Source organism: Aptenodytes patagonicus, chromosome 15 (genome assembly GCF_965638725.1).
Source record: "Aptenodytes patagonicus chromosome 15, bAptPat1.pri.cur, whole genome shotgun sequence".
Taxonomy (NCBI): Eukaryota; Metazoa; Chordata; class Aves; order Sphenisciformes; family Spheniscidae; genus Aptenodytes; species Aptenodytes patagonicus.
In genome coordinates, this window is record NC_134963.1 from 8,059,221 (window position 1) to 8,085,305 (window position 26,085).

Consider the following 26,085-nt stretch of genomic DNA (forward strand, 5'->3'; position numbering starts at 1 on the left):
GGAGTGAGATGAATGGGGCTTTGTTAGACAAAGGGTCCCAGTCAGCGTTTCAGGCCCTGAGACGGTCCAGGGACTTTTCATTCTTTGTCTGAAAGGGCGACGGTGCCGTTTCCATTAGAGAGATGCTTGTGAGAGCCGGTGCCGCCGAGCGGAAAGGCGAGCGAGAAGAGCTGCGTCAGCTGATCGGCTTTCAAATCACCTTCAAACCCTCGATTTCCTTAACATGATCCCTCCATCAGCCGAGTCTCTGGGGCACGGCTGGGGGGCTTTGCCGGGAGGAGAATAAACTGGGGACGGCGGTGACAGCCAGCGCTGGAGAATCCCCCCCATGCACGGTGGGGGGGCCCCGAAATCTGCCCCCGCTGCCTTCCCCAGCCCTCCTGGACTTTATAGGGTCAGGCAATAGCTTTGCACGGCCTTACCCTGCAGCCCCCACCGCGGTTTTGGGGCACCCATTTGCTCCCCTGGTACATCCTGGGAGCCACCTCCAGCCTGGGGGGGGGGCAAAACCCCCCTCTGAGCATCCCTGGGGCAGGAGAGCAGCTCCCCCACGGCGCCAGCTGCCGGGGAAGGGATGAAGACGCTATGGCCAAATTATTGGTAAAACTCCAGCGGTATTTTCGGCGAAAACCTGTGCGTTTCTTCACACTGCTGGCTCTCTACCTGGCGGCTGGCAGCTTGGTTTTCCTGCACTCGGGCTTCGCTGGGGAGCCCACAGTGACGGGGAGCCAGCACGGCCCCGGGGCCGGCGAGGGACCGGGGCTGCCCTACCTGGGGGTGATGCAGCTGAGCCGTGGCTTCAAGGCAGCAGCGACGATGCCGGAGGGGGGACGGCGGCATGGACCCTGGTTCAAAAGCACCTCCAAGGAACCGGCGGAGAGGGGCAAAGCTGGAGACTACGGCAGCACCCAGAGCCGGGTGCTCAGGGGCAGGAGTGGCCGCGAGAAGGAGGAGGACAGAGGTAAGGGCTGGGGACACACGCGTCCGGGTGGGGGTCCCTCCTCTTGGCCTCTCCCAGGGAAAGCCTCGTGCGCTGGGGCAGCGGTCTCCGAGCTGGTTTGGTCGTGCGCCCCTACCAGGAACAAATTTCTGGGCACGCAGCCCCAGTAAATGTGTATTTATTTATTTATTTATAAATCATATGCATGTGCTACTCGAGCGCTCAGATTTTCTTCCCGCACCCCAATGGACTGCCCTGTGCATCCCCTGGGGCGCAGCACCCCGCTTTGGAGACCACTGGTCCTGAGGATGTTCCCAGAAAGATCTTCTCCCTCCTTCTCCTCCTTCCTCCTTCCCCAAGTGCCAATAATCCACTTTCATTTTTCCATTTTCACTCTTTCCCACTTGTGCATCATCAAGCTCCGAGTCGCACCTTGCTGGGACAGGTGCTTTTGGGGGTGCCAGCTGGGGAGAGGCTGCACCCCATCTTCATCCCATCCTTTGGCTGTGCCACGGGCCAAATTCAGTTTTAATTCTGTTGGCCCCAATGAACACTAAAACCAGATTTGTGGCCTGTTGTTTGCATTGCTGGGATGTTCAGGCAGGGGCTGGCTGCGATTGCCTTGCAGGCACTGAAGTGCAGGCAGGCATGGGTACAGGCAGGGCTGGGGTTTGGCCTCTCTTGGCCAGGAGACCCCTGCCTGGCTGCTGCCTGGGGTGCGTGGTGTGTTGTCAAGTGGGACCGTTATTATTGAACAAGGATAAGCGAATGTAGTAGTTGTCATTGATTTTTAAAATGTCATCTATTTATCCTGAAGGCAGCTGTATGCAGACAGAGTCGCACGCTCGCTCTGAATTCGGGTGGCTGGGAGCTGCCTGTCAGGGCTTTTGCATTCCCAGTGGTTTTTCAGCTCACCACCTCCCACGCTGGCACCCACGAGCACCCAGTGCCAGCAAACCTCACCCAAACACACCCCGCGTCCCCTCTCTGCCGGCTCTGCAGCCCCCCCCCCCCCGGCGAAGGAGCATCTCCGGCCTTCAGCTGCTGTGAAAGCCATTACGATTTCTTGTCGTTAATAAAGTGGGCTGGCGAGAAGGAGCAATCCAGGTTATTGCTCCAGCGCCGCGCAGCTGCGGCAGCGGTGTGCTGGATGCCTTGGCGTTCGGGGCAGGAGCTGCAGCATCAGCTGATCAAGGAAACTCAGAAGGGAATTGGGAGCGGGAGCGGTAACTGCTGGAGAGGTGTTGGGATGTTGCCGGGCTCTTCTCTGCCTGTCGGTGCTCGCTCCCCTCTCCTGAGCCCCAGGGTGGGCGAAATCTCTGGTGGGGGGATGCACGTTCACGGGGAGCCCCGGTGCCTGTGAAGGCTGCTGTGTGAGCAAGCCTGTGCCCCAAAGCTGGACAGGAGCTGCCCCGTGGGGCTTGGCACATGCAATTCCCCAGGCATTCCGGGCTGGGAGCCACAGCTCCCCGGACCCTTGATGGAGCAGGGGGTGTGTGGCTCGGAGAGAAGCAGGAACCCCCAACCCCATGGCAAACTGGGGGTTTCACAGGGGTCACCATGCTGAGCCAGGCTTGGTCCCCCCCGACCCAGGCTGCTCCCGGGGCACAGGGGCCTCCTCCCCAGCCACCGGCCCCACAGCAGGTCTGTGCTCAGGTTCACTCTGGGCAAGATGTGCAGTCCAGGCTTGGAAGCAGGAGGAAAAATGGCTTGTGGTGCTTAAGGGACTTTCTCATGCTAAAATGAGACGAAAGGGGGTTTCCCCGTTGTGCCCTCGTGCAGAGGGGTCTCCGGGAGCGTTTCTGAGGTGCGTGTGGCTGCGTTGCTCCATTAATGCGATTTGACGTTTAGCGAATCCTCACCAGATGGTTCGTGAGCCCAAGCTGTCAGTCACCATAAAAACCCCAAGCAGCGCTCCTGACCCCGGCCATATGCAACGCGTCCACTGCGATTAACCTCTGCTGGCACCGCCGCCTCCCCATGCCCGGCCATGGTGGGGGCTGCGAGGGACGGGGAAGGGATGCTGGGCTCAGGCATCACTGGCATTAGCTGCTCCTAGGTGGTCTGGGAATATCATCTTCCCCCTTTTTAATCTCACATGGGAAGGCTTGGCATGGGCAGCGGTTAATGGGAGCAGCGCAGACGTGGCAGCTGGAGGGGATGCGGTGCCACCACACGAGCATCTTGGCAGCTCCCGAGCAGGATGGTGCGGAGAAATTCTCCAGCTTGAGAAATCCCCCGAGCCCAGCGTGCCTGGTGTGCCCACGGGGCTGGTAGAACCTCGGGGGGACGGGCGCTGAGTACGCGCCTCGCTCTCCTGCTCCTCTCCAAAGTGCCTGCTGCTTCCCCGGGCCGTCTGGCAGGAGCAGGCAGGTTTTAATGGTGGTGGTAATTAAGCAGGAGACGGCTTAACAAGGCGTCTGTGGAAGCTCTGCCACGTGAAATCATTCCAGAGGGAATACTGCTCCTAAAAACAGCTCTGGTTTAGCTAGCGTGATGTGTGGCTCTGGTTTGCCAGGGTGATGTGCCTCCCTCCTCCTCCTCCTCCGCCTCCTCTTCTTCCTCCTCCCTCTCCTGGCTGCGCTGGTGGAGCTCCAGGGTCAGGCCAAGGCACGGGTTGAGGGCAGCCCCGTCTGCCAGGGAACGGCTTTGGCTCGTCTGCATCCCTGTGCGAAGGCACATCTCCTGCCTCAAATCTGGGGGCACTTTTGGACGGTGAAGCTGGGGGGAGCAAGCACCGGCCCCAGCCTGGCAATGCCCGGCATCGCTTCCTCTCTCCCACATCCATCTCTGGTCCTTTGCTGGACGTCTCCAGCCATTCCCGGCTGGGGCTGGGCTCCCTGTGACACACGAGCGAGCAATGCCATGAAGAAAGGGGGACCAGCCACCCCAGGCACGCAGCCGAAGACGTCCCTATATCTTCTGACACCAGTGCAGTTGTCCCAGGGGTGGTCAGCATGGGTCACCCTTCCTGAAGCTGCTGCCACCAATATCCACCTGCTCTTTCCTGTGCTCACATGGAGCATTTCCCTTCTCACATGCCAGGGGTGAGCCCCCAGCCCATCGTCGGCGAGCCATCGGTGCTCTGCTGGGCAGACAGCTGCAGAGGGAGCGGCGGGGGGCTGGGAGGGCTCAGTGCCCAGCGCGAGGCTTTTGATCAACCAGCTGGAAGATCAAGGGCAGATATTTGTTTCAAGCATCACCCTGCAGCACAGCCCTGTAAAAACACTTCTGTTCTGCCTTTAGCTTGCGGCGGTGGGTGCTGGGAGAACCCGGCGAGGGGCTGGGGCTGCTCGAGCAGGGAGGAGGTGTTGCCCCCAGGCAGACCAGCAGTGCCAACGCCCGGCTCACAGGAGCTGCGTCCCGATGGCGCCGCTCTGGAGAGCATGGCTGGGGGATTTGCTGGGATTTGCTGGGATGCTCCCCGGGGGGGTCATTAGTGACCCAAAGTGATTGCTGCCGGGGCAGGGGAGCAGCCTGAGCGCACCCCGTGGGTCGGGGCGGCGTTGCAGGGGTACGACTCGCTTCCCCATGCAAGCAGGATCACCAGCTGGCCCTGAGCGGGGGCGCATCACCCAGGGGGTCCCTGCTTGCACCCCTTGCCCACACCTGACAGGGACCCCAGCGCCAAAGCAGTTTGTGCGCATGTGCTGCGCCACAGCCAAGAGCTGTGGTGCTCTCTGGAAGACCAAACTTTACGTTAAGCTTTACATTAAGATGTTAAACATGAATTTGCAATGCCAGTGGCCCCAGTGACCAGCCTAGCTCCTGGAAGAGTGAGACATTTGGGGAATTTGATGACTTATTGCTGGGTGGATCTGTGTGTCTGTTCACACGCATGTTTCCAACGTGCTCCGAAATTCCTCTTGACCCCATGAGAGCTGCGTGCTGGGGCAGGTTCCCCTCTCGCTGCTCAGCACCCTCCTGCAAGCTGTGCCTAACCCGACCACGCACCTTTCAGCATCTCCCTCTGCTCGCCCCTCCTTCACTTATTGTCCTCGTATCTCCTTAATTATTCCAGTTGCCTTCCTAATAAGTTGCAGCACGCATATGTCAAGAGCAATGGGTTGAAGGTAATGCACATCAGTCACCGGTTCTGTGCAAATGACTGGAGTAATCCTGCACCGCTTAGATCTGTCATGACCAAAATGAGCTGACCTGCTGAAACCTGCTCAGCGCTGCGGAAATGCCACGTTATGCTGCGAGTAATTGGGAGCAATGAGTTACGACTCTTTGGTGGTTAAAGTTATCATCAGGCACATTTCTCTCAGTCTTTCTCCTCCACCTTCCTCCAGGCTGGCTCAGGGAAGCCGGTTTGCAGCACTGGTGGGGCCTGTGCCGTGCAGGGTGGTGGGGAGGGTGGGGGTCTTTGTGTGGGGCACACCATCGATGGGGTGTACACGTGGAGTTGGTTCAGGGACCCCCCAACAGATGCAAAATGCAAGCCGGAGGTGAGAAGTATTATCCCATAGTGTGGTTTGGTACACATGTAGAGATGCTCTGCTATTAGTGGGATAATTTGGTGTGTGATGGAGACACAGAGATGGAAGGAGAGACACGGGGTGGTAATCATGTATGGGAAGATGCACCTTGCTTGCCCAGAGCCATGGCTTCACTCTTGACCACAGCAGGGGAGCCCTCACCTCTGCTCCTGCCCAGTCCTGTGCTGCCAGATGTCCCAGTGCTTTCCCAGAACCCCTCGGCCGGGGTGCTGGGGCCAGAGCCATGGGTGGCACAGCTGGAGGGGTGTTTGGTGCTGTGAAAAACAACTCCTTGGCTTGGGATCCGGTGGCCCTGAAGGGACAGGAGCCTCTCCTTTTGTGTACCCACGCTGGGACTCCGCAGCGGCATCTCAAAGCCAGAGGCCAGTGGCCACCGCACGGGCTAAAGGATTTCTCCAGGACAGGGTTGCCCCTTGGCCAGCGTCCTGCAGAAGATTGCCCTGAGAGTGGAGCAGATATTTCAGGGTAATGAAAAGCGATAGTTTGCTGTTATATTCATCGAGGATGTGTATCTGAAACAGGGAGCGAGGTGAACCAGACTGGTTTGGGATTCCAAGCCAGCTCTGCCATTGCCCCCGGGGCCGGTAAGACCCGGCCACTGGTCCCTGGGGCTGCCCTCCCCTCTCCCTGGGGCACCCGCACTGGGTGGCCGACCTGCATGTCCTCTGCCAGAACACATTAATGGACACCTCGTTAGCTGATTACCGGATGGCTAATCCCACCAGCTCCCGAAACCCCTGTCCTCCCTGGGCAGCAGTGGCAGCGAAGGTGCTGAGCATCCTTGCACCAGCACTGCAACCCTGCGTTGGCGGCAATACGTCTTCCCCACAGCAAATGCTCAGGTGGGAGCAGGAGTGGGGCACTAATGAGGGCACCTAACGAGGAGACTGAGCGGGGACAGGGCAGGTGCTGGCGGCACAGGGCTGCCCGGGGACGGCTCATGGACCAGCTTGCCCCTAACAAAAGCCCGCAGCCGACACAGAGTGACGCAACAGGCACGCAGGCGAGGAGACGGCTGTTTGTTTTCAGATTATTGGGAAAGGCTACATTTGTCAAATAAATGATTTCATCGTAACTATTTATTCAGCTCTATTCCCTGTCTACTGGCATCTTCATTTGCTCTCAGCACAGGCATTAGCCTTTACTTTGCCAAGTGTTAGCGCTGGGCAAATATCCTTCACATCGATGTCTGGGGCTGGGGAAAATGAGCTGCTGGCTGAGGAAAATTTGTATTAACCCGTATTTCTCCATTCTGCCTACCCTTGTGTTCCTGGCCGGGCAGAGTGAAGGGGATGGGTTATTTTACCATGTAACTCATCTCTTTTTGGAGCCACTTTGCTCAGTTTTGAAGCTGGTGGGAAGGAAGAGGACAGAGAGGAGAAGCCTCAGTGCAGAGCCACAGCATCCTTTCTATCCATAGTGGGTGTTTCTGGGCTTTGCCTACCTTTCCTTGCAGTGTTTGCAGGGGCATGTACCCAGAGCACGTGTTTATAAAGCAAATGAACAGGGCGCGTTGCTGCGCATCCCTGTTTAGGGAAAAATCAAAAGAGGGGGGTGGGAATTGGTGGGCTCAGCCCCAGCTGGTTCTTACCCCCCTCTCCTCTACCCTCCCCCCAGCAAGATATGTCGGCTGCTACGTGGACAACACTCGCCGGCGAACGCTGCGCGGCGTGTCCTTCTTTGACTACAAGAAGATGACAGTCTTCCGTTGCCAGGACAACTGTGCCGAACGGTAGGGCGGGAGATGGGCACCACGTCTTCATCAATTCCCACACACCACCAGTGTTTCTCTGCCGTCACAGTTCCCTGCCCCGGCTGCTCCCCTCCTCTTCGTCCCGCCTTCCGTCTTTTTTCTTTAGATTTATGTCATTTTGATTTTTTTTTTTTTTAATTCACTGGTGTTTTCCAGGACCCCAGTTTCCTCCCCCAGAAAAAGGTCAGGGGGGATGATGGGCTCCATCCTCATACGGGGCAGGGGGCTCCAATTCGGTGCTGGGGGAGCCTTGAGCACTTCCATCCACCCAGGGGTGGCCCCACCAAAACGCCGTCCCCCACCAAAATACCCTTCCCAGACCTTCCCAGCTGTCAAAGCGCGTCTGTGAGAAGCTGGGGAGACACATGGATCCCTTGCTGCAGAAGTTTTCTCCTTTCCCTAACGTTACACGAAGGATGTGCCCTAAATGTGGTCTGTGCCGGTGGGGCGGGCGGCATTGCAGGCAGTTTGTTGCCTCCAAACTCCCCTGGAGCCGAAGCCCATCTGTGCAGCATCCCACAGCACCTGGGGACGATGCTGCAAAGGGCCATCACTGATCACTGGGGCAGTGGCACGTCCCCTGCATAGGGCTCATCCACCTCAGCAGGATGCTCGCCGTGACGGACACGTGCCGTGAGCCGAGCCAACTGCTGCGGGGCATCCTCAGCAGTGCTGATGCAGGGCTGTTCCATGCCAGAGCCCCTCCGCAGCGCTGGCAGCCCCGCGGTGGGACTTGCCAGCCCGGCACTGCCCCTCTCCAGCGGGTTTCCAGCTCTGCTGACACTTGGCAAGTGCCCGCCTGTGCTGCAATCCTCCCCCTTTCAAATCCAATCTGTACCGAGCAGCACAGCTCTCCCACTTTGAAGCCCAGCAAAGTCCCTGTCACTTATTCCTGCTCCACCATCACCCGTTACATCCTCCCTGCCTGTAAGAAATGTCTCTGTCTCCTGCTTTATGATCTCTGTGGCCCGTGGAGCCCTTTCCCTTGGAATAGAATAGAATAGAATAGAATAGAATAGAATGGAATAGAATAGAGTATTTTCAGTTGGAAGGGACCTACAATGATCATCTAATCCAACAATGCATCCTTGGGATGCAGTGCTGCTTCCAGCGCTGGGTGTGAGCTGGCTGCAGTGGGGATGCTCCCGCAAAACCCCGTGGAGCCGGGGGTATGCCTGGGGACACGCTAAGCCCCCCCCATCTCCCTCTCCCCAGGGGCTACCTCTACGCAGGGCTGGAATTTGGCGCCGAGTGCTACTGCGGGCACAAGGTCCAGGCGTCGAATGCCAGCGAGTCCGAGTGCAACATGGAGTGCAAGGGGGAGAGGAGCAACACCTGCGGCGGGGTCAACCGCCTCTCCATCTACCGCCTGGAGCTGGCCCAGGAGTCCGCCAGGAGATGTAAGTCGGCAGCATCGATGCGGCTCCCGGCTCGGCCCCGAAATGGGGGAACCCCTTGTGGTGCCAGCGGGGGCAAGGCCCGGCGTTCCTGTGCTGCGTAAGCTGGGTCACAGCTTGGGAGAGGTGGTTGGAAAGCGGTTCAGGTCTGCAGCTGGGGTAGTTTTGCTCCTGCGAACCGCGGGGACCCCCCTGTGGGGATGGCTGCTGGCCAGCGCGGGCTGGAGCAGGGAGCCCCAAGGACCTCACCAGGAATTCAGGGCATTTTGGGGGACTTTGGATGAAGACCTCTTTCCTGATGGCCAAACAGGACCATCGTTGCATTCAGTGTGCGCTGCCGGTGGAGCTGGCTGCGGGATGAAGGATGTGCGGGAGCGCCAGAGAGAGCCAAGGGTGCTCCCTGTCAGAAGCGCTTGTTTGGCTCCCAATTAGGCAGCACTATAATTACCCACATTTGCTGCTTTTCCTTCCTCGTCCCCAAGCAAGGGGAAAGAGGGTGGCAACATTCAGAGCTACCACCACCACGTACCCGGTGGAGTAGCAGTCCCGGAGAGGGGCCGAGGGTGTCCGGGTACGTGCAGCGGTGGGTGAGGACCCGGGATGGGACCCCTCGGGGCACAGATGCCGGTGGGGGGACCAGGCCAGACCCAACCCTGCTCTCCTCACTAGCTCCATCCCTCCTGCAGCCTGGGATCACCGAGCTGATAAAAATAGGGAGGAAAAAATAAACCTGATTTTGCTGCCAGGGCTTTTGCTCTGATTTTGCACCGTAAGCAGCCGGGCGAGCTTGTTAGCAAACGCGGCTTCGCAGCCAGAGGGTGACGAGAGCTGGAGAAAAGCAGCCGCTGTGCCGATGGGCGGCTGGAGAGGAGCGGTGGGGGATGGGGATGGGGACACCGGGGCACGCAGAGGCTCTTGCTCCCGAGCCTGGGGCGCGCGGGGTGGCAACGGCGTCATTTTTGGGGTGCAGACCCTGCTCCTCATGGTCAGGCCAGCATCGCTCTCAGTGCCGCTGTGACCTCTCTCCCTCGCAGACGGCAGCGCAATATTTCGGGGGTGCTTCCGCCGGCCGGACAACATCTCCATCGCCCTGCCCGTCAGCCAGCTCATGCTGAACATGTCGGTGGACAAGTGCGTGGACTTCTGCACCGAGAAGGTACCGGAGGGCGGGGGGGAGGTGCAGGTCAAAAGCTTAATCATCTAAATCTTCATCATCAGAAAGGGTCACACTGGGTAAATTTTAATCCCATTTATTATAACAATTATGTATATCCAAACTACAAACGATCGTATTGACTGTCTGTGTCTCTGCCGCGGGGAGGGACTGGCCCGCAGCTCCCCGCAGGGGCAGCACCCGCTGCCTGCCCTGCCTGCTCCCCGTGGCTTTGCCCCCCCCAGCAGGCAGCAGCCGCCCCAGGGGGGGTTTGGGCAGGAGCATCGCGGGGTCCTGCTCTGGTCCAGGGATGCTGCAGTGCAGTTTGCTCCTAGGGCATGATGCCTATAAGCAGGCAGGGGAAAGGCTGGCAGTGGGCATTGCTGGAGTATTTATTAATTAAAATTAGGTAAATTATCAGGCAGAGGAAGAGAAAGGCCTGCAGGTGGGGACAGTCCTGTCCTCCCTTTGTGGCCTCCCCAGCAGAGAACGGTGGGGAATAAACCATCGCACCAGTTAAATATGAGCAGCTGCTCCGTCGCTGGCTCCACTTTCCCATTGCTGCCTGGAGAGCTGGGGCCGGGAGATGTAAATAACCAGAGCCCCTCGATTAACCCGGCGCTGCCACAGCCTGGCGGTAAATCATCTGTCACCCACCAGATGGGTCTTGTAACTCCGGGCTTGGAAACGCCAGCGAGGCTGCCGCAGGGCCATCCATGGGCTCTTAGTAACCTTGGTGTGGGTGGGAAACTCACAAATGACGTGCCACGGCTCTGCCGGCAGCACCAGCGCCCGGTGCATTGCTGCCTGCACCAGCAGGCAGCTCGGCTGTGCCACGGGAAAGTTGGGGCTCAGGTGTTTTTGGGTGTCAGCAACGAGCTGCTTGTGCAACCGGCTCGAGGGATGCTGCAGCTGGCTGGAAGGATGCTGCAAGCCGCCCTGTGCTGCACAGTGGGGCCAGGGTGGCGAGGACGGGTGCGGGGGGCAGAGGAAGGGTCTGCCGTGGGGGACGGGGATGGTGCTGCTGGCTGCCCTCCCTCTGCCCGTCCCCACAGGAGTACCCACTGTCAGCCCTGGCCGGGACCGCCTGCCGCTGTGGTTTCCCCACCACACTCTTCACCCTGCACGAGCGCGAGGACGAGCAGCTCTGCGCCCAGAAATGCGCTGGCGAGGAGTTTGAGAGCTGCGGCACTGCCGAATACCTCCTCGTCTACCAGACCCAAGTGCAAGGTAAGCCGGCGCCGGGCTCTCCCTGCCTGCTGCCAGGCAGGGGGACGGGCAGGGACCACTCCAGCGCGGGTGCCAGCACCCATTTCCCAACCCCTTCCCGGGGACGCTGGCAGAAAGTGAGCGTGAGCTTGCAGCGTGTATTTGGCTTTCATTAAAAATTACCATTTATTTTAATTTCCTGGGAAATCAATCCTCCCCTGAACAAACAGCTTTAATTACTGCCTGACTCAGCTGCAGGGGAGAGCAGTTTGCCATCTGCCTCCAGCAGGATCCCTCCCTGCCGGCGCTTGTCCCACCTTGTCACCGGCAGTACCAGTGAGCCGGAGCTTTGCCAGCCAGGGGGAAACAGGCTCCAGGGAAAAATATGGGGGGAAAAAGCTGTGGCCAGGGAGAAAGTCCCCGGGAGGCTGCACAGAGAAGGCTCCTGTCCCCCACCGCCCTGCAGGTCCCAGTGGTGGGACCAATGGAGACAGGGAAGTACAGGGCAAGGGGAAACCTGTTACTGGGAGAGGAAAGGGCTGAATGGAGTGAGGACCCAAATTCAGGGGCTTTTGCTTCAGAGTGGCTCGGTCTTGACACAATCCCTACTTCGGCGTTTGAGGCCTTGCTGGAAACGCTTGTGCATTTGTCAATACAAAAAGCAGGGGCATTGCTTGGCAAATGCACCCATGTTACTCACTCTCCCCTAATCATGCAGGCAGCAAGCAGCCGGTAATGGCAGAGCACCTCCTGCCCTCTTCTTAGGTCTTTTTGGGGTGTTTAGGACTCTTTGGAGTGTTCAGGACTCTTTGGGGTGTCCCTATGTGCTTTAGACAGGGTGCCTTTCCCTATAGCAGCCACCTCCTCGCACCCTGTCCCAGCATCTTCCCAGGAGGCAGCAGCATGCCGCAAGGAAGAGGGATATCTCTGTAGGAAAAGCACGTTACCATGCCACAGCCCTGACGTGCCTTGGCCGGTTCTCGCTGCAGACAACCGCTGCATGGACAGGAGGTTTCTCCCCACCCGTGCCAAGCAGCTGGTGGCCCTGGCCAGCTTCCCCGGTGCCGGCAACACCTGGGCACGCCACCTGATTGAGCTGGCCACTGGCTTCTACACCGGCAGCTACTATTTCGATGGGTCTCTCTACAACAAAGGTGAGAGGGGGGTTCATTGCCGGGGGTGCACCGGTCCCACCTGAGCTGGGAGAAGGTCCTAGTGTCATCCCGTGGGTCTGCAGGAAGGGGAGGGCAGAACCAGGTACCACCGATGCTGCTCCATGGGATGGTTTGTGCTGGATGTGTCCTGGTTCAAAGGGTATCGGGGAGACCCGACATCACATGTGCCCTGCCCATAACCTCCCCATGCTGCCCACTAACCTTGGCCAGGACCAGTTTGGGGCAGAACTGGGGTTTCTCCATCACGCTGGTGGTTTTTAACCCGCCGTGGGTTTGAACTTTCTAGAGGAGGAACCAGAGCAGCTCCAACCCTGGCAAACAAGGCAATTCCTGCATTTTTTTTTTCCCCCAACAAAAGGCCGATGGGGTTTTGTGATCAGATTTCCCCAGGAGCTGGTGTTTGCGGGCTTGGCACTCTCGTCCCAGGATGTATAAAGTGAGAAGCAGAAGAAAGTCACAGCTGTGTGGTGAGAAGGACTCGTGCAGCCTTGCAGCTTCAGGATTTGGGGGCGGGTGGTGCTGGTGGCACCAGTATCCTGGAGTACAAACGTCCCCATGTGCTTCCCAGGTAGCTGCAGATAAAAAAAAGTGACATATCAGGGCACCCGGGGAACACTGACACCCAAACTAATGAATATTTGCAGTGCAAAGAAGCGCCGATGAGCTCACAGGAAGGGGGGGGATGGAGGAGGGAACTGATCTCGTTTGCCTGTTCTCCTTGGGCTGAAGGATTTGGTGGAGATCCATCTTCCCATCCTGGACGACACAGATATTTGCCCAGTAAATATTTAATGGAGGAGGGATGCTGTTGCTCCCACCTCTTGTGCCATCCAGGGCAAAGCAGCAGCGCTGTGCCCACTGTATTGGTACCAAAGCCGATAGCATGTGGGCTTTGGGGACCCCAAATTAAGCAACGAGAATAAGTTTCAAGCCAAAAAAAAGCTCGAGGCAGGCACGAGCTTTTTCAGGCAGAAGCCAGCTCCTCCCAATAACCCACCATATCGCAAGGGGGAGTGAAAAGACCAGTTCCCCCATTTTATAGCCATTTACAATGATTTTATTCGTAGACCTTGAAGGTTTCTCCTGCTTTTCCTTCCGCTTTTGCGGCTCTGAGAGGAAATCCTCCTTCCCTCCTTGGCCGTGGTGGAGCTGGGATCTGTACCTGGGGTACTCACGTAGCTGGTGGGGTCTGTACCCGGGGTACCTGCACAGCTGGCCGAGGTCTGTACCTAGCGTACCCCCTAAAGCCCTGCTTGCCCGACACCATAGGCAGCGATGCACATTTCTTCAAGATTTGCCAAATTCAGCCCTTCAGAGATGGAGATGCTCTGCGCTGAGTGAGGAAGCCCGGGCTGTATCAGCCCCCGGTGCTGGCATCCACCTGGGGTGCAGCTGGCATCGCGTGTCCCACGGAGGGGAGCATCACCGGGTGAAAGCCTTAGCAAGGTTTTGCATCCGACCGAGTGCAGGTTTCATGTTTATTCTAGGCTGAGCGCGTCGGAGGGCCCGGAGGTATCCAGGCAACTGGCAGATTAGCCATCACGTCCCTGCGTCGCACGGCATGGCTGCCGAAAGCAAATTACACATCTATAATTGATGTAATACAGCTACTTACAGCTTATCTCCCCCCTCAGCTCAGCTCCGCTGCCCACACACTGTTCCCGGGTAGTTTGGGTTGTGCTTTACAGGGGCCGGGGGTTCAGAGGGGCTGGGAGCGATGCCGGGCTCAGCCCCTATACTCCGTGCAGGGGACATGGGGGACGGTGGTTCCCTCTCTGGACCCCCCACGGCATCACTGCAGCCCTTGGACTCATCTGCAGCCCCACAGGCTTGGGGTTTTTTACCTTTTTTAATTTATTGGGAGGGTTTAAATGCTGTGGCCAAGGAGATTATAGCTATAAAAATATGTTCTTGACCCCACCAATATAAGCATAAGGTATATTAATGCAGTATGCAGTTATTTAATGCCAGTGTGCTTTGCCCTGGAGGAAAGCTGGGCTGTGCAATATCAGGCTGTTGCAGACCACCTCGCTGAGAAGAGCCGAGCATGGCCTGGGAAGAGGCAGCCCTGCTCGGTCCCCGTGCCCGCTACCCACCCTCTCATACATGAATTTTACATCATGGCTTGACTCACAACTCAGGCAAATAAATGATTTCCATCTGGCAGAGGGATGCAAATTCTACTTCAGGCCCCAACTGCTTTTATCCAGCTGTATTTTGCAACCTGATATCCCCCCCCCCGTCATTCCCTTTCCCCGGCTTTTATTATTTTTATTAACTTCGTCACTGGCCACTTCTCAGGCGCCCGCTTGCTCTGTCCCGGCAGGGTTCAAGGGCGAGAGGGACCACTGGCGAAGCGGGAGGACGATTTGCATCAAAACCCACGAGAGCGGCCAGAAGGAGATTGAATCCTTCGATTCAGCCATCCTGCTCATCCGAAACCCCTACAAGGCTCTGATGGCGGAGTTCAACCGCAAATACGGGGGGCACATCGGCTTCGCGGCTCACGCCCACTGGAAGGGCAAAGGTAGGCTGGTGGGCTTGGCTGCCCCTGCCCCGCTTCCACAGGACCCAGGTGGGCAAGCTCCAGCCTGGCCGCCGGAGCTATGAGGCTGTTGTTAAAGCCCAGCAGAGCTCAAGCCTGGTCCCCATGTTGGAGGGGCATCTCCTGGGCTTGCAACCAGCACGACCCGCAGCATCCACCTTGCACGGCCAAGGGCTCCTGCATGGGTGGGATGGGATGGGATGGGACGGGACGGGATGGGGAAGCAGAGATGCTCAGCTGTTCGGTGCTGCGTTGGGCCACATGGGCAGCAGCAGAGAGGTGGCAGTGCCCAGGGACACAAGTCTGACAGCAGCCTGGTGCCAGCAGGGAGAGGGAATGGGTCGAGTGGGCAGGAGCCCAAGGCCCCAAACTCTGTCCCTTCTTTGGAGCAGCTCTTCGAGGCCAAGGGCAGCTGGTCTGAACACTTGGCTGGGCAGGTGGAGAGCAAGGAGAGGTTAAAAAATAACAGGACCCATCAGACATCTCCACCGTCACCTGGTGGGCATATGCATCGGTGTGGGGGCTGCAGCATCTCCATGCTGCCACCAAAGCCAGATCCCAACAGGACCACCCTGCCTGGGGGGGTGGTGGGTGTCAGAAGTGGATGGGCAGCCTCGCTCTCCGGCAGAGCCAGCCCTCGCATGGGCAGCGCCGTGGGGTGGAAACAAACCCCATAACTCCCTAAGGCAATAGTACCTGCAACAGGTCCTGCCCGCCGCTGCCAGGTCACTCACCTGCCTCCATCCTCCTCCCGGCTGGCAGCGCCGCTCCAGCTCTGCCTGTCCAGTGCAATCTCACACGCGCCTGAGTTTCTGATTAGCAGGAGGAAGGAGGTCTCCTCCAAGCCCCAGTTATCTGTCCTTCCCCAAGGCAGAGGCGCAGGAGAATGGACCCAGCCAATGTGCAGGGCAGTGCCTGCAAAATCCCCGGCTGGGGGAAGCCCCCTGCCCCTTTGCCGCGCTCTCCCTCTTGCTGGCGCCGGCAGCAGGAGTGGTGGCCGCCGCCAGCCCATCCCTATGGACAAGACGGTGGCAGGGTGTTATTTCTGTGCACCCAGCTGCTCCGGAGACGCTACCTTTCCCATGCACAGGCATATTATGGAGGCTTGTTAATTATAGCAATTTACAAATTGATGTTGTGGAATTGACTTCATTGGAAAGAGTTAAAATATTTAGCTTGATTGAACATCTGCTACCCTTAATTCAGAGTTTATTTAAGGGGAGCTTTTGCTGTTGTTGCTGTTATGTGCCTGGATTTTGTTATTGCCATGTGCTTGCAGCGCCGGAGACGGCCCAGCCCTGCTCTCCCCATCGCCCCAATCCCGTAAAACCAGGGAAGAGAAATGTCCCACTGCTTCCTCAGTGGCTTTTCTCCCTGGGCAGGTCCCTGGGCTGGCATCGCCCCCGCCGTGGTGGGGTACGAACCTCTTGCTAGTTTTTATCCCCATCTGCTGCATCCCAAAGGACAACTTCAAATTGCAGATACAGCTGGGAGGGGGAATGCAGGATGATCCCCTCGCTGGAGCCCCAGTACCGTGGGAACGCTCCCGAGCTTTCCCGGTCCCAACCCCTCCCCCCCGAAGCCTGTCCCACACCTCGTGCCCCTGAGGGGAGGGGGGGTCAGGCAGAGGGGACCCTTCCCTCCACCCCAGCACGGTCCAATTTGGACGCGCATCAAAATACATCACCGAATTCCCTCCAGAGGATGTACGGCGTAATTAGCTGATGGGTTAATCGTCAGGTTAATTAACCATTGGAACAACTTGCCCGGAAAGATGGAGATTTTCCATCGCTTGAGGACTTCAGTCGGGCTGGGAGGGTTGCTGAGAGCTGTGGTTCAGCACCAGGGAGGGGTTGGAGACCCCCGTTTCGCTGACTCTGCGTGGGGGCTCAGCCTGTGGAGGACCCCGGCCGTGGAGCCCGGGGGTCCCCGCGGGACCATCAGCACCCACCCTACCCTCCCACCAGTGCGGGAAGCAAATGCTCAATGGGGCCAGTTCATTTGTGCCAAGTTTGCAATTAGTGCTTGGGTGCGTGGTTAAATAAATCATCCAGAGGACAAAAAAAAGTGATTAAAGGTGAGTAATTAAGACAGGGCGCGGGGCTCCCATCCCCAGTCTTCCCTGCAGAAAGCGCCTTGCTTCCTGCAGCCTGGCTCTCCAAACCGTTTCCTTCTCCCAGGAACTAATTTTGGGGCAATTTTGGAAAAAAGCCGTGCCCTCTCCCCAGCCTCGCCCACAGGTGCCGGTGCTGGGGGGCTTTTCCTTCCCCCACCCCGTTCTCAGCCCTGCGTGGAGCCCGCAGAGGCCGCGGGTGCCGTGAAACACCCATTTGGTTCCGTGACATTAATTTTACGATATCCCTGGAGCGGTTCCAAAGCAAAGTTTTATGTGATATGATTACACAAGGTGAATTGTCCTGTATCTGTTTAATGAAACAGATACTGTGTTTAATGATTCTTCAGGGAATTAAATACAGTTAAGCTATTAATCAGGCATTGGTTTCGTGGGGAGGACAAGAGGAAGAGGCAGATACCCAGAGCTTTTATGCATCGTGAGATAGATGTATACGGCACTGCCAGGAGAGTTGTGGCTTATTATCGATGTTTCATTATCCTTTTTATCACCTGATTTTTATGGGAGGATCAATTAGCGAGAAGGATAATTGAAAGATTTCAGCAGGGAGTGCAGGCAGTGGCCCTGGGATGGGGGATGCGGGGGACACGGGGGACACCCACTAACCCTGTCCTCTGCTCCTTCCAGAGTGGCCGGAGTTCGTGGCGAACTATGCGCCGTGGTGGGCGACCCACACCCTCGACTGGCTGCGCTACGGCAAGAAGGTGCTGGTGGTGCACTTCGAGGACCTGAAGCGGGACCTCTTCGTCCAGCTGCAGCGGATGGTGGGGCTGCTGGGCATCACCGCCTGCGAGGACAGGCTGCTCTGCGTCGAGGGACAGAAGGACGGCAACTTTAAGCGTTCCGGCTTGAGAAAATTGGAGTACGACCCTTACACCCCTGAGATGAGGAAGATGATCAGCGGCTACATCAAAATGGTGGACACAGCTCTGAAACTCCGAAACCTGTCGGGAGTCCCGGATGACTACTATCCGAGATGATGGTGACGGTGGCAGGGGGACCTGACCCTGCGTGGCGAGGAAAGGCTCGGTCTCCCCGGCCTCTGCCTACTTCCACCCAGTGGGTGGCTTTTCTTTTAATTCTCCATCTGCTGCTATTAGCTGTTAATCAACTCCCTGCACGAGCAACGAACAGTCCCCAGCCATCGCTGAGCTTGCTTGGCTGACGCCGACGCGGACCCGGGCATGGCGGCACCGCCGAGGGGATGCACGATGCCTTCCCCGCCGCAGGGTTCCTGCTCCGTCCCGCGCCTGTTTCAGCTGCTGCACCCCTCCTTGGCAGTGCAGCGGGTTATTTGTGCCATCCCTCCGGGCTGGCTGTCGGGGATACTGCGTTGCTCATGCCGTGCCTGATGCACCCCCCGGTGCCGGCACGCTGCCACGGTGCCACAGGAGCTGAGCTCCCCTGGGGTGGGTATCCCCAAACGCCCCTCGCTCCTTGGCCATCCCTGGAAGGCTGCTGCCCGTCCCTGGATGGAGTCCACTGGCCTTCCCAAAGGAGAAGAGCCAGGGGGGGTTGGCACCGCGTGGGCAATGCTCCCGTGGATCCTGGTTAGAGGTTATGGAGAGCGGGAGGGCTGCGCCAGGGAGAGCGGTGCGACCAAACAAGGTGGCCGTGTCCCCCCTGCGCACCCTCCCTTGGCTCCGCAGGGACCCTCCTTGAGCGTGGGGACAGGGGGGTCCCTGGGGCAAGGCTGGCATCCCCAGCCACAGCACCGGGCAACGTTGCTGCTCCATCCATGTGGTCACTGCTCCAGCCCCGGTGCCCCGGGGGGGCCCATGACCCCCACCCATGGGCTGCAGGTGGGAGCCACCCCGACGTGTGTGGGTGATGCTCGAGAGGGGGACATTGACCCTGGACAGAAGAGCTTGCAGGACCCACAAGCACATCCGTGCCTCATTTTGAAAGCTCACGTGCCAGAAGAGCCCCCCAGAAGCAGTTTTGGGGGCTGTGAGCAGGAGCCATGCTGCAGCCCAGCTGCATCGAGCCCGCACGGCAGCGGGGAGCAAAACCTGGGGCTGAGCTTTTTGCTGCCCGCGTCCCCACTGCAGGAGCCCGCCCTGCCCACACCCTCGCCCGCTGCCTGCCGATGAGCAAGTGAAACCAAAGGATCTCCGTGCGCATCGGGAAGATGCCGTTCGCCAGGCTGGCTTTGTGCAGAGCTGCATGCGGTCCCCGGCTGTCCCCCACCCCGCGCCGCCCTCCCAGCCCGTCCCCAGCCTGGCTTTGCTGCAAATGAGCTCCCCCCCCCTTCCAACCTGCAACTCCCCTTTGGATGTAGGTGCAAAAGCCATATATTGTACGCAGCCTTTTCTAGAGTTAGGTATTTAACGATTGGCTTTTAACTCTTGATCTTGATAGAAATACATGCACAGGTCAAAATCTAGAGACACCGCTCAATCTATATTCAAAGAGAGAAAAGAAAACTCCACGGAGAAAAAAGGAGAATTTAAATAAAATATATTTTTCTAACGTGCGTGCGGAGCGGACATGGGCAGCAATGCCAGAGCTGGGGGCTCCCGGTCCCCGTTTCTTTGCACGCAGAGTCTCTGCAGGGCTGCTGGGAGCCAGAGGTGGGCAAATGTATTTATAGGGAGCAGCTTCCCTGTTTTTAATTCTTCCCTTGACAAATGGCTGGAGGTTTTCCAGGAGAGTGAGTGAGCCCCATCCCGGCAGCGGGAATCGAGCTGACCCCATGCTCCTTCGCTTGCGGTGGCCCCGGGGCTGCCTACCTCGGTCAGAACAAATCCTCAGGTCAATCCAGCTATTAAAGGAGAGATTTTGTTGCTATTCTGCCTTCCCGTGTGTTTGTGGGGCCGCCCGAGCACCCCGGCATCCCCCACCCATCCCAGACCAGGGGCTGGATGTCCCCTGGGACGTGCGAGTGACTGGCGGACGGCTCCTCTCCCCCCGCCTTTAATCACATTAGTGTTATTCCTGCATCTAAACCACTGACAACGCAACCAAAGTGGCTCTTTCTTGGGAGTTTTATTACCTTTATAGTGTCCTTAAACACAGGTTTATTCGGGTGCATGGTGGTAGCGGGGAGATTTACTGCGGGCTTTATTCCCGTTGCCTCCTGTCCTTCCTTGGCTCTGGAGCAAGAGCAGGCTCGGTGCAATTTATTCCTTTTCTCTTGGCCAGTTGCCCTCGTATCTGGAGCTGGTGAAAATGCCTTTTTTTTATAGCATTGGGTTTGCAGTGATCGACACGCACGCCGGGCATGACTTGTTCTGACAGGCATCGTCTGCGGAAGGGACAGCATTCCCTTCCGCCCCTCGGAAGTAATGAAACCCAAAAAACCAATTAATCTCCGAGATAAAACAATTAAGAGACAACATTGCGCGCAGCCACCGTGCTCTGGGTCCTGGGCTGCAGCTTGTAAGGCGGAAGGGGAGGCGTGGGGAGGGGGGCTGCCCCCAGCCTAGCGACCCCCAGCACGGGGATCCCCCCATCCGCACAGCCCGGGGGGCACCGCCGCCTCCACCAAACCCCTTCAGAGCCGATAGTGAAAGGACGAAGGAAGCTCCCTGAGCACCAGCGGTATCAGCTTACCTTTTATTTCCCCCCCCCCCGTGGCTTTAAGGCTCGCTGGAGCTTAATGCCTTTATTTCACCGCAATTGCTTTTTTTTTTTTTTTTGCAATGAAATGGAGCAATTGGAAGTCATTGCCTCCCCGTAAGTGTGTGCAGCACCTCTGGTTGCCCACGCACACACACGCACCCCTGGCTTACGGGGGTCCGTGCCCTCGCCTCGATCCTGGCTAACGCAGGAGCAGCGTTCACCGTCCTGCTGGCAGCTGCTCATCCCGCACGCGCAGCCGAGCTGCAAGCAGACTCTGAAGTTTTATGTTTTATTTTATTTTATTTTTATTTATTTATTAAATGCCAGTCTATTTTTTTTACCACATGGGACGGGCATGCAATAATAAAATTTATATTACCCCTGGAAAGAAAAGCCAACCATCGTTTCTGCATCATTTCCATGTGCAAAGCTCTTGACATGTAATAGCCGCCCGGCTCGGCTGCCTCCATAATGCCATTAGGCTGGCTCGTTGGAGAGCACCGAAATGTGCAGGCAGGGTAGGCAATGCTCAGCATTTTCACGATGATTTTTGAAAGCAGTGAATCTTTCTGCTTGACTCAGCCTCGGCGAGCCCTGAGCATCCCTGGGCGGGAGCAGCCGGCTCGCACGGCCCCGGTGTGGGGCTGGGGGCTGCCAGGGGGGTGACCCTGACCACCCTCCCCAGCTTCCTGCATTAAAAATCATCTTTTTTTCTGCAGTATCTCACCCCCGGGAGCGTTTTCCTGCCTCCCCGGTCCTGCGCTGGCGGAGGCTGCAGCATCCTCCCTCCCGGGCTGGTTACTCAGCTGTTGCCCTAGCAACGGCGTCTGCACCAAAACTCCCCGCATTTCCCCCAATTCCATGTGGGTTTTGTACTCAGCAGACCGGTCCCTGCGATGGAGGAGATGATGCTGGAGGAGATGATGCCGAAGAGTGGCTCGGGCTGGAGCTCCCTTCCCCGGCCAAGGCAGCGGATGCCCCTTTGGGGTGAATTCAGGGGGTTCTGGGCAATGACCCCAGCGATGCAAATGATGCTGGGGGGCTCAGAGCAGGTCGAAGGGAAGGGGGTCCCTTCGTCCCAAATTAAATCACACACGAAGTTCATGCTGCTGTTTAAATGAGAGGGAAATAACCCACCTCAGCAGCATAATACAGAAGCTGCGACAGCACTTTCACAAAAGCTCTATAATGTAGGGGAGATGCGAGTTATAAATCTGAGCAGCAGTAATATTCACCCCTGACAAGAGAAGCATGTTTATTTATTGGTTTTACTATTTTCCGTAAAATTTACAGCTGACAATCTGCCTGAATAATTTAAACATGGCTCCAACCTGCCTGGCATCGAGGAAAGGGAAAGGGTAACATGTTTGGGTTTTTTTTCTTAATTCCAATTCCAAATAAAGGGAGTGATTTATCAGAGAAGGAAAGCACAGCTTTATTTCAGGGCCGTGACAGCTAATTGAAAAAGAACAGTCATTAAGGATGGTAATGTGTTCCACAGAAATGATTTTGGTATATTCTGGAGTAATTTCCCAACCACTCGTGTGAAATGAGACCCAGCCCCAAGTTTTGGGGCCCTGCGAGCGGTGGGTAATTACGGGGATGCAGCAGCAGGGAGGGGGCATGGAGAGGCACGAGGCGGGTTTGGCACACCGAGAGGATGCACCGGGTGAGGACCGGTCCTGCCATGGGCTCCCAGCGTGCTGTGGTACCGTCACCGGGGGTCCAGGGTGCTGAGCCCTGCAGCATGTGGGGCACGTGGGACCCCGATGGGCTCGTGGGGTAGGGAGAGGTGGGATGGCTGCGGCTGGGGAACAGGGTCCTGGGGTTGTGGATTGGGGTCCTGGGCTGGGGGTCCTGGGCTGGGGGTTGGGATCTCAGGGCTGGGCATGGGGGGTTCTGGGCTGGGGGTCGGGCACCTAGGGATGGGGATGGGGTCCTGGGCTGGGGGCTGGAGTCTGAGGGCTGGGCATGGGTGTCTTGGGCTGGGGATCAGTGTCCCAGCTCCCAAACCTGGTGCTCTTCTTTCCCAGCCATCCCTGACCTACCCTAGAATCATGATCCCCACGACAGCCTTAATTGCAGGTCTCATGGAGGGGGTGGTGACTCTGGATCCCATTCACCCCTCGACTCTTAGGTACTAAACCCAGGTGCAACCCCCGTCCCACGTTACCGATTTCACCGATTCCTGCCCCCAAAGGGGCTGCAGACCCCGGCTGGGTGGCTGCCACTGCACTGGCACAGAGCAGGGCTGGCCGTGCCACCCGGCCCTGGAGCTGCAGCTCCCACCGAGCCCCTTCCTCGGATGCTAATTACAGTTTTTGCACATCACCTTCAAGTTGGCCGCGGTGTCATTAGCCCCCCGCCAGCATTAATCAAGAGGATGGTGTTAATCCATAGCTAAGGACGTCTCCCAGCTGAGCAGCGAGTCTATCAGTCCCTGCAGGAGCGGGGTGGACCGGGGTCAGCAGGACGCTTCCAAGGACCCACAATTTAATATATTGGACCTTCCCGTCACCGTAGGGGACTGCAGCCTGGCACAGCAGGGTAAGCTTCCCTCCCCTAAATAAACAAAATCTCTGGCACTGCAAAAAAACCCAGGAGAACTGAAAGGATGCATCTTTGCCCATCCCATGAGATGCCGGGGCTGTGGCAGCGACTCCTGCAGCATTTAGGCAGTATCGGAGGAATTGGGGCAATACTGAGCTGCATTTCTTTGCCACTCTGCCAAAAGGGAAAGAAAAATCTGGCTGAAGAGGCTTGTGCACGCTGAGAGGTTCTGCTGCTGAAGTTTTATGATGACTGTTTCTGCCCTGTTTCTGTTTTGTATATATGCATTTTTAATGCTCTCTGTTTGATCTGTTTACTGCCTGCCTTGACGGGTGACATGGGAACAGAAATCACTGATATTCCCCGTGGAGGTTTGCTCAATGCCTGGCTGGTTACAGGGTCCAGCGGGCGAAACTCAGGGGATTTTCCCCATCTCTTCCCCATCCTCATCCCAAACCCTGCTGGGATGGGGGGAACCAGCAGCGGGAGGGGATGGAGCAGCAATGCGCTGCTTGTCCCGGGGTGTCTGGATGGATGTTGGGGTGGGGGGGCAGAGCACTGGGAGCCTGCTGGGGTGAAGCCGACCCCCTCTCCGCTGCCCTGTCCCCCCAAACAGCCTCAGGGACAGGGTGGGTCTGCGGGGGGCTCGTGGGGTGCAGGAGACGATGGGGGAACCAGCCTCCGCCGGGAGAGGTGCAGGCAGCTTCCAGGCAGAGACCCATCTTAGCGCTGGCATTAATAATTCCTCTTTCAAATCAGTATAACAGAGACTTTGCCAGATCTTACCCGACAGAGAACACGCCGGGCTGACATGAACCCAGGAGGAGAGGCTGGCAGCAGCTCGGTGCACAGATTAACAAAGTAGGCAGGGGGGGAACGGACACCGGCCCCCACTGCCAGGCTCAGTGCCGCATGCGGGCACAGGGGAAATGATGCTCTTTCAGCTGCTTTTTTTTGCACAGGTACATTTTTTTCCCCGAAAGAGCCATTTGGCCTCTTCAGGGACAAATTAAAGGGGGAAACCCACAGAGAGCATCTTTGGAAGATCTCCCATACAAGAGGCTCGGAGCACCACGCTCCCATCTCAGTCGCTGGCTCCTGGCCATAAAGCCCCAGCCCCGCATCCCCATGCCCCTCTGCTCCCGGCTGCTTTCCTGCAAACCCAAATTCAACACCGGGGATCAGGAATACACACTAGGAAGCGACTGCGTACTGAAAAGCCCTGGGATCCTTCCTGCTCCACATGACGAGCCTGAGCACGTAGGGGGGGTATTTGTATGTAAAACAGGTTTTTTATTAAAGAGGCAAACAGCTACAAAGACGAACTCAAATATTAGGTTTCCCAAGCTGTCATTATAATGATGGTTTAACCCAAGGTTATATACCAAGTCGTCACTTTTTTTTAGAAAGCTCTTTGCAGTAATAATAGATGGGCTTGCAAAATCCAGCCACAAAAATTAGTGAGGAGCATCCCCACTCCAGCACGGCCTGGGAGCATCACAGAACCAGACCAGGGGGCAATGGTATGGCACTGGGTCCTCAAGGGACATGGGCTGCCCAGTTCCCCCCATCCCACACTGCCCCCAAACCCGTCCCATGGCAGGGAAAGGCGAGCCCAGATGCGCCGGCTGTTCCTGCCCCAGCTCTTCAGTGGCCCCAAACCCTGAGCCCAAAAAGCATCAGTGGCTGCTGGCTCTGGGGTGCACCCCGTCGCCCCTGTCCTCCAAACGTCCCTCCTGGGCTCCTGCTCTGCCTCTGCTGCTAGTTCTGCATGTCCCCCTTGCCTCCCTGAGCGGCCGTCTGTCCATCTGCGCTGTCCATCCCATCTGTCCTGTCCGACTGCTAATAGGAACGCTGTGACCTTTCAGCAGGTAATTAAACACTGTGTAACATGAGCGAGGGGAGCCTCCTCCCACCACCAAAGCCTTCCTCCCCTGCAGCCTCCTCGATCACAGCATCTTCCAAGGCTATGGACCGTGCACAGGTTTTGTGGGAAAAAACATGCGGATGGTCCCCGCAGGCGGCTCGGCACTGGGAGCAGCCCCAGGCTCGGCCATGGCACACGGTGCGGCCCAGGTATGGGGCACTGCTCCCCGGGGAAGCAGCCGGTGCTGCTCAGCCTGCTGGTTCCCAGCCCCCAGGAGATGCGGAGACACCTGTGGCTGGGTGCTGGGTGCCCTGTAGCCACCCCGTGTTATTGAGAGCAGCACCCAACAGGTGGCAGTCACCAGTCTGCCATTAATTTCCCTTATAATCCCCATCCCCCCACTGCGTTCCCCTTCTGGGCCCAGGCTGGACACCCTTTATTTTCAGGATAAATCCCCCACCCCTCTGCACCCCACTTTTAGCAGACCGGATCTGCAGCATCCCCCGCAACACTGGTGAGGACGGGCACCTCCCTGCCCCGGTGTGAGGGACAAACATGCCCCAGCACACACCATCCAGCAGCACCAAAACTGCAGCCAAAAGCACCGGATCCGTTGGCATCCCTGTCCCAGGGGCAATGCAGGCAGCGCCAGGGGCTGGCAGCGCTGGGCAGGGATGCTGCAGGCAGCACCGCGTCCCTCTACCCCCATGCAATGGGAGAGGAGCGCGCCGACAGCTTCATGGGGTGCAGGGGCTCCCCTCTCTCCCCATCATGCCGACACTAACGAGATTATGCAGATCAAGGTAGATCAGCGAGGCAGTGCCGGGGGCGGAGGGGACGCCCGATAATCTGTCTGAAATCCAGCTCCCGCCACAGCGTCCGCTATTATCCGCGGCGTTCCCGCAGCTCGGCGCTGCAGCTCAATTACTGGGGCTTTGTGATTCGGTTTATATCTGTGTCTGGCATGATCTGCTGCTGACGGGAGCCTGTAAATAGCTCCGTGCATTTTCCTGGAAGCTGCCTCTTCACTTTTTTTCCCTTTTTTTTAAAAAAAACCCTATAAATAAATATCTCAGCCTTTGCAGGCACCTGTGAGCAGACTCTCAATTGCCAGTGTGCAAGCCTCTGCACAAAGCTCCCCTGGGGGAGTTGGACCCCCAGGGACCCCCCTGAAATGTCCCTGGTACCACTGGGTACTGCCCGAACCCAGCTCCAGGGATCAGCTCTGCTCTGGTAGCCGGCGCAGGTGGAGGACTCGGTCGTTCCTCGCTTTCCTGGGAGTGAGAGGCTGTGGGT

General features: G+C 57.7%; 1 protein-coding gene across 1 annotated transcript; it reads left to right on the top strand.

Moving 5' to 3' along the window:
- Positions 1-393: 393 nt before the first annotated feature.
- WSCD2 (WSC domain containing 2) lies at positions 394-18,882 on the top strand. Its single transcript, XM_076352876.1, has 8 exons — positions 394-961; positions 7,060-7,174; positions 8,411-8,595; positions 9,627-9,748; positions 10,801-10,975; positions 11,944-12,108; positions 14,456-14,656; positions 17,436-18,882. The coding sequence occupies exons 1-8, from the start codon at positions 586-588 to the stop codon at positions 17,786-17,788; spliced, it is 1,692 nt and encodes a 563-aa protein (XP_076208991.1). The 5' UTR covers positions 394-585; the 3' UTR covers positions 17,789-18,882.
- Positions 18,883-26,085: the final 7,203 nt, after the last annotated feature.